Source organism: Anthonomus grandis, chromosome 8 (genome assembly GCF_022605725.1).
Source record: "Anthonomus grandis grandis chromosome 8, icAntGran1.3, whole genome shotgun sequence".
NCBI classification, from domain to species: domain Eukaryota; kingdom Metazoa; phylum Arthropoda; class Insecta; order Coleoptera; family Curculionidae; genus Anthonomus; species Anthonomus grandis.
This window is the reverse complement of record NC_065553.1, coordinates 26,042,413-26,050,600: the sequence shown is the minus strand read 5'-3', so window position 1 is coordinate 26,050,600 and position 8,188 is coordinate 26,042,413. Positions and strand designations below refer to the sequence as shown.

Sequence of the window (8,188 nt, the reverse complement as noted above, 5' to 3'; positions counted from 1 at the left end):
TGAAATCATTCAAGGAATATATTTGTAATTTACTTAATAGATTGTGTCACATTAAAAGTATGTTCTGTTTATTACTATTTATAAAAGAAATAAAGAATATTGCTTGATTAATACTGAATGAACAACACATTACAACTCTTTTTCGATAAAAATGCAGGCTCCGCCCTGTGGGGCGGTCTTAAAAAGAACCATATCGAAATTATCACTAACTCCCATAGGCTTATAAAAGTTTTCTCTCATATGTTCCAGGAAATCTTCAACTTTGTCTGGAGCTACTAGAGAAACTGTACAACCACCCCAACCTGCTCCAGTCAATCGAGTTCCCAATGTAAAATCCTTTGATAACTCTACAATCCTGAAACAGGCCCTAATAGTTGGTACACAATGGTTTAGTTTATATTCCTTACTTGTCCAACTGTTCATGGCTACATTCGTATAAATCCCTTAAACTTTCATGACTTTGTCTCATTAAACTCCCAAGAGTTACCAAAGCACTTTCACCACCACCATGATTTTGACAAGTTTTATAGAACTCTGCTACCCTTTTCGCTTCTAAAATATGAGTCAGTTTATCGAAATCAAATTTTTACATTATTTACCATTAAAAACGTGATAAGCCCTAGGGAATAACTTAAAGTTTTGAATATCCTTAGTATTCGGCGTAAGTGAAATGCTCTCCAGTTCAACGGCATTAGTCTCCAGTGCCCTAATGATTTCATCTTTGCTATATGTTGTTTCTTTCAAATGCTGTTTTGCCAGGGCGATCATTTCATCCAGGTCTAAGTTTAATTTTGACTGCAAATCCCCAAGACGTTTTATTTTCGTCCAGTCTAAACCCAGCTTTTTTGAAAGGATCTATGAGAAATAAAAAGCGTTTTTCTAACGAATAAATAATACATGAAGCAGGCTCACCTGTGCAGCCAGTCTACATTCGACAACCCGACAATTAAAATCGGCTGTTGCAGCTTTATTCATTTTGCTTAAACTGTGGGCTACGACGAAAACTGCTCCCTGAGGCAGTTTCACTTCTGTCGATCTTAAAGGCTCAAATTCTATTAATTTGGCACAACCTGGAGATATTGTTTAATTGAAGTTAACACCAAATGAAAACACTTTTCTGCTTACCCTCTTTGGCTAGGAAAGCTATAGCTTGATCCATTCCGCCCCCTTGTGTTCCGATGTATCTTTCACAAGAGGCGCATAAGTCTGCTAATTTTTCTTTGGTTAATGACAGCTAAAAAAAAATTGGTAATGGTTATATAATCAGTAAAATTGCTGCAATTTCTTACACCAAATGCGTGGGCTGTGGCCAAAGCAGCAGCGCTTACTAGCGCACTACTGCTGGATAGCCCGGCGCTTTGGGGCACAGTGCCATGCACCAGCACTAGCAGCCCTTTAATTTGGTTTTTTTGGGATTGATCCAAGATGTCCATTATGCCTTTGACGCCACACATGAAGTATTGGTGCCATTTTGGTCCTGACGGATCTAACGAGATACTGAAAAAGGGCATTGAAGGATGAAGAATGCAAATAATAATGAAAGCAAAAATAATCTTATGTAAAGGACCCATAAGATATCAAGCTCAGGTTATACATTCTACTTATTTAAGATTATAACGCATTTACATATCAAAAGTATTCTTAATTGACAGCACAGATTTTTCAATAAAAGTAATATTGATTTTAAAATGTTCTGAATGTTGGGTCGAGGCATTTTTTCGCTATGTTTTTTTTCTTAGCAAATTGTAACTATTTTTTGACAATATTTTCATGAAATATTAAGAATATTCTTTAAAGAGTCTTACTCAAAGAGAGAAAATTTCTTATCCAATAGTTTAATATATGAAAGCTTCTTGTGCCTCAAAAACTTCCTCGAGTTGAGAAGATTTTGTCTTCCAAAGTCCAAGAGTTGCCAAATTGGGAGTTTTAAGATTAAATTTAAACATTAGGGACTACTTTTTGATATAACCTCTTTTCACTTAAAAAAAACTCACATTTTTTTGAACTCAATATAGAGAGCAGCTTCCGAGGATCGATTTAAGGGTATAACATATGATTTTGAATTAAGAATTTCAATCTTAATAAATTTAAATCCTACATATTGATTTTGTAGGTATAAAGGTAGAATATATGTATGTATATATGTATGTAGAATATATATATGTATTTCTAATATGTAAATTCATTGTTTAAATTCTGATTTTTCTTGATTAGAGGTGTAGAATAATGCCATTGAAGCCATTTACAAATGTCTTAAATCATATCTGACAAGTAGAACCCAGGCTGTTAGATTGGATTTAATACCACCTGACCACTAATTGGTTTAAAGGTAAAAACCTATATCTTATTAGGCAACTGTTGTCACTGGGGTTCCACAGAGAAGTGTTCTTGGGCCCATTTTGTTTTTACTTTTTATTAATGACTTTCCTCTCCTGGTTTACACTACTACATGTTCTTGAGAATGGTAATTGATAGACATCTATCATCGGATCCTCAGGTGGAAACTGTGTGCAATAGATTATCATGCAGCAATTATGCCATCTTACAGCTTCGGGACTATACGAGGGTGGTCCCAGAAGTACCCGACCCAAGAAAGAAAACACGAAAATTTTGAAAAAAAATGTATTTATTTTTCAACATAATCTCCTTTCAGCTCTATACACTTTTCCCAGCGATGTTTTATAGGTTCGATACTCTTTTAATAATAAGAACTGTCTTGCGCCTCGAAATAGCCATTAACTGCAGACATCACTTCTTCATCGTTGGAAAATCTTTGACCACTGAGCCAGTTTTTCAAGTTTGGAAAAAGAAAATAATCTGAGGGGGCTAAATCTGGCGAATAGGGTGCATGAGGTAGCAATTAAAACTTTAATTTGTTAATTTTGGCCATTGCAATAAAGGATTTGTGAGCTGGTGCATTGTCTTGATGGAACAACACTTTCTTCTTAACCAAATGCGGCCGTTTTTGCTTGATTTCTTCGCTCAAACGTTGCAATAAGTTCGCATAATACTCGCCGTTGATAGTTTTACCTTTTTCAAGATGGGCAGTCAATGAAAATTATCCCTCGCGCATCCCAATCGACGCCATGACCTTGCCTGCAGATGAAACGGTTTTCGCCTTCTTTGGAGCCGGTTCTCCCTTTTGAGTCCATTGTTTTGATTGTTCTTTTGTCTTAGGTGTGAAATGTTTCATCCATTGTTATGAAACGACGCAAAAATTCTGCTTTGTTGCTATTAAATTTCGCTAAACACTCAATTGAAATATCTTCACGACACTGTTTTTGCTCGAGTGTGAGCAAACGCGGCACTCATCTTGCACACAGCTTTCTCATGTCAAAATTTTCAGTTAATATGCGATGTACCGCACTTTTTGAAATGCCTACTATGTCCGCTAGCTCGCGAACTTTCAGTCGGCGATCATCCAGTACCACTTTGTGAATTTTCTTTAAAATTTCTGGAGTCGTCAGCTCTTTTGGTCGACCACTGCGATGCTCGTCTTGGCAGCTCGTACGGCCTCGTTTAAACTCTGCTACCCAATATTTTACTGTTGTTAACGAAGGAGCAGACTCACCCAGAGTAGAATCCAGTTCAGCTTTTATATTGGTTGGGCTGAGGCCTTTCAAATAAAAGTATTGTATCACATAACGATGACCAATTTTCTCCATTTTCACAAATTCACTGAAAACGTTCACTATGGATGGCTGCCAAACAAATACTAAACAACGTGGCGTCTTCAAACTTGAAACATATGCTTTATAGATTGTATACTTTCTAATACACTGATATTTTTCAAACTACTACCGACATCTCTAGGTCAGGCCGCGTACTTCTGGGACCACCCTCGTATGTGGATGAATATACACTTAAAAGATTTTGTTATGCCTCAGTGCATCCCACTCTACTGATACCTTGTTAGCTTGAGGTAATTCCTCCAGTATTAGGAGAATGCTAATAAGTCAAAACCGCATTGTACGTACGATGTTTAGACTTTCCTTCAGAGAAACTTTTAAAAAAGGAAAAATCCTAACTAGAATTAACATATATATCTTGCAGTGCATGTCAAAAACATAAAAATCTTTCCAACCACATGAGATCTGCAGATCTTAATTTTTATAAAACCCGAAATGAATCTAAATTATACATCCCTTTTTACTCGGTTGTCGCAGGTACAGGATGGTCCAGAAATTACCTCTCTCAAAATTTTTAATCATTTCCCATGTAGAATAAAGAGAGCTAAGCCTTTTCCAGTTTTTCAGAAAACTCTTAGGACCATGTTAGCTGACTGTCATTTTTACTCATTGACAGAGTTCTTTAGCAGTAGATTCATTGACTAGATTAATAATAATAATAATAATTCGTCTTTTATTAATCATGCATGTAAATTTTTTTTTTTTGTAATTTTATACTTTGTATTTTTACTAGCATTATAGTTTTTTTATTGACAATTCCTATACATTGTTATGATATCGATGGAAATAAACTGATTTCATTTTTTGGTTTATCTTCGTTTGGTGAACTTTTGCTGAATCTTTATTTCCTGTTTATTTATTTTAAGTTTTTTTTCTCTGGATGCTGAAGTCCAAAACTTTCATATACTGTTTTACTAAGTACAATACAATAATTTAATTTCTAATAATTTAGAAGTAGTAAAACTTTTAAGCAAAGAAAGAGTATATCTTACCCAATAATTTGATATAAGAATGTTTTTTGTACCTCTAAAACTCTCTGAACTTGAAGTTTTTAAACATATAATAAATCATCCAAATAGGGAGATTAGTGAGAAGGAGGACTTATTCTAATTGAAGACATATATCACTGCCTAAATGTCTCAGGAAATTTACATATTTCAGAACATTTATAGAATATGTGTGTGAACATTTGGCTTTGTTATACTATTAATTCAAATTCAAATGATTTATTAGGGCTTATACCCAAATCAAATAACATTTACAATTATGATAAATTTAAAAAAAATCCGTTAAAAGAATAAGAACAAGAAGAAAAAGAGAAGAGAATAAGGATAAAATAAAGTTGTCAATTAAGTTAGATAACATTTTTAATATCTAATGAAGGTTACAATAATTGAGTAGACTAACACAAAGAGGATTAAAGGACATCAGGACCTGAAAAGTCATGTGCATAAAATTTATCCATAGAATAAAATGATTCACTAATTAAGAACTCCTTAATCAGTACCCACAAATAACTTAGGTGGCAGCTATGTATCACATGACTAGGTAACGCTTGTCCTGTTTATTCGTCATTAATCCGTTAGAAAACGGTCATTGTATCTTCTAGGATATGGATGCACCTTAGAAAGAGGTATGTACAGGTTTGTGTTAAGTCTAGCAAATCTAAGACATGCAAACATATAAAGTCTTGGCTGTGTCAAAACTCCCAGACTGTGATATGTATTACTGCGATCCGAATGATAAGATAAACCGTCAACCCATATTACTTGTACTCTAGATGCCGAGTAACCGCAGGCAATAATAGAGTAAGAGGTGTGGCTTTGGATTAGTGAATGGAATGTCATCATCAAAACTGACCTTAAGACATTTCTAGGCATATTACGCAGCACAAATGTGTTAGATGACAATTTTGCTGAAATATAATCTACATGCACACAGCATATCAGCTTTTGATTAATATATACGCCTAAAAACTCCAGTTTTAGGTTTATTTAAAGTAAGTGGTTTGCAGCGAATCAATCAGCGGCCATCGACCGTGCTTTACCGATGGTATTACTCAGGTTATGTAGATCTATTACAGTTCTCACGGCTGTTGTATAATCAGCGAACAAAATAAATTCCGCACTGGGATCACGTACGGGTAAATCATTCACAAATATAATAAATAATTAAAATCACAGTATGGAGTCATAAGGATATGGAACATTAAATTTAACATTTTATAAGGTTGATCTCTTATGGTTGTAATCTACTAGTTGCATGTGGTTCTTCTTTCATTGCATGTAGTTGTTGTGGTTAAAATACAACGCCAGTAGTAAGAGCTACTTACTTACTAACTTGTAGAGAGGCTATAAAATTGTAACTTAGCCGTAAGTATTTCTAGATCAACACAATCAAATGCCCTTGATAGGTTGCAGAATATACCTTCTTTCTTATAAACAGCTACTACTTGAAAGATGTTAAATTCTGAAGGGAAGGCTGCCTCAGTAAGGTAGCAGTTCAATAATTTAGTAAGAGATAAACCATAATGTTACAAAAGTATTTAACTATTTCATAATAGCCTTTGCTCTTGGACTTTTTTAGATTAAAGATAATATATCTTTTCCCTCAGTGTATTTGATTTTGACTTATATATTTGTCAAAGAGATTTATAGATCTGAAGAGGTTATATATTAGCTCTTAAGCTAAAGAAAAAAAAACAAAATCTAGAATAAACCATAGGCCCATTTCAAATGAGGGTTTAATTAATCTCTATAATGTTGTAGCCAACCAAACATTAGTGCTGATAGGAAGTTCTAAAAATTTATTGAAAATATAAATGATTCCATTGCAGTTATTTTTCCTCTAAAATCTAGGGTGCCCAAATACTATAGTCCATAAAGTAATAGTCTGTCAGTCAATGATGAGCTGAGAGATTCTAGCAAAAGACTTCATGCACTTGATGCTATGAGCAGGCAATATTCTGATTTGGTACCAAGACACCTTGTCAACAGGAATAAAAAAAGAGCATAGGATTCATGCTCCTCATCCAACAGTAAATTCACATAAATTCATCAAATGTTGATTGGCCACTTTCATTGAGGTTGGAAATAAAATATCGAATCTTAAGAACAGTAATAGTAGGATAGTATAAAATAATTGTAGAGCCATTTAAAAACTTAATTGTCTATCCACCTACGAAGTTTATTAAACAGTGCATCTTGGCTGGAGCCTTTCCCTTAGTTCTTAAAAGTACTAAAGTAGTACCTATTTTCAAGAATAAAGATTCACCGGATGATGTTAACAACTCCAACAACCCAACCCAACCTAATATTTTTTTTACCCATTTTTTCCAAGATCTTTGAGTCTATTTTAGATCAAATGAAAATCTTTTTGAACATTATAACCTGTTTCTTTGTGGCTTTCGCAATAAAAGATCAAAGACATTGGCTATTAATAATCTAATGGACCTTGTGGAAAATGGACTGGAATATGGCTTCAACACATATGCATCTTTTTTTGACTTCACAAAGGCTTTTGATTGCATCTCACACTCCATCTTGAAGCACTAAATCTATATTTTAGCACTTTTCTCTATTGTAAGTATAGCTCTCATTAAATCATACCTTATGGATCGCACTCAAAGACTGTCCACTTTAATAACAAAATATCTAATACCTTAGCCATTGGCATTGGGGTACTGCAGGGTTCAGTGCTCAGGCCTCTTTTGTTCCTAATCCTATATCAATGGTTTGTCAAGTTGTCAATGCAGAGGCAAGCTTAATTTGTCAATGAGATGCGGTCTAATCTTTGATTTGTTTGCTTCTAATCAACTTAGCCTAAACAGATCCAAAACACAGAATTTAAATATCCCTCTCTGACAAAATAATTCTGATCTGTGACCCACATGTTAAATTTCTTGGAGTTATTCTTAATCCTGAACTTACTTGGGAGGTGCATGTTAGTCAGCTAAGTGCGAGATTATAAAAGATTGTCTAACTTATTAGAGCACTTTCTCAGTATGTGTCTCTTCCTACTCTTTTGTTGGCCTATCATGCTTATTTCTCTAATGTCTTATGCAATTCTAAATTGGCATCATAGTGCCCATGCATCAGAAATCTTTGGTCTGCAGAGGAGATCTGTGGGGATCTTGGCCAGACCTGGGTATCAAGAACGCTGCCGTCAGCACTTTATTACTCTTGATATTTTCACTTTTCATCCCTATAAATCTACCACTGTCTTATCTATATTAGGGAAAACATCTCCAATTTCTCAACACATCCAAATATACATAAGTCTATATCTGTATGCATATACCAAAGAGAGTTTAAGCAGTTTGTTTTAAAATTAAAAAAGTAGGGGAGACTGGGGTCAATTGAACCATTTTGTACAAATATTTTTTTTCTGGCTAGATAAATACTATAATATGATCAAAAAATAGGTAACATATAGCTGGGAACTTGACATACTTGACCTAGTAGTTAAATTTGACTATAGATAAGCGAAAAAAAATATGC

General features: G+C 34.3%; 1 protein-coding gene across 2 annotated transcripts in view; it reads right to left on the bottom strand.

Moving 5' to 3' along the window:
- LOC126739414 (N-acetylgalactosamine kinase) overlaps positions 1–8,188 on the bottom strand; it is a 28,414-nt gene continuing 20,226 nt past the window's right edge. For both annotated transcript variants that reach the window (XM_050445092.1, XM_050445093.1), the window contains exons 3-8: positions 1,290–1,497; positions 1,126–1,234; positions 913–1,070; positions 600–855; positions 408–552; positions 1–355 (exon numbers count right to left, since the gene is read on the bottom strand). In XM_050445092.1, the coding sequence (XP_050301049.1) occupies positions 130–355; positions 408–552; positions 600–855; positions 913–1,070; positions 1,126–1,234; positions 1,290–1,497 (1,102 nt within the window). In that variant the 3' untranslated portion in view covers positions 1–129. The remainder of the gene's footprint in view (positions 356–407; positions 553–599; positions 856–912; positions 1,071–1,125; positions 1,235–1,289; positions 1,498–8,188) is intronic.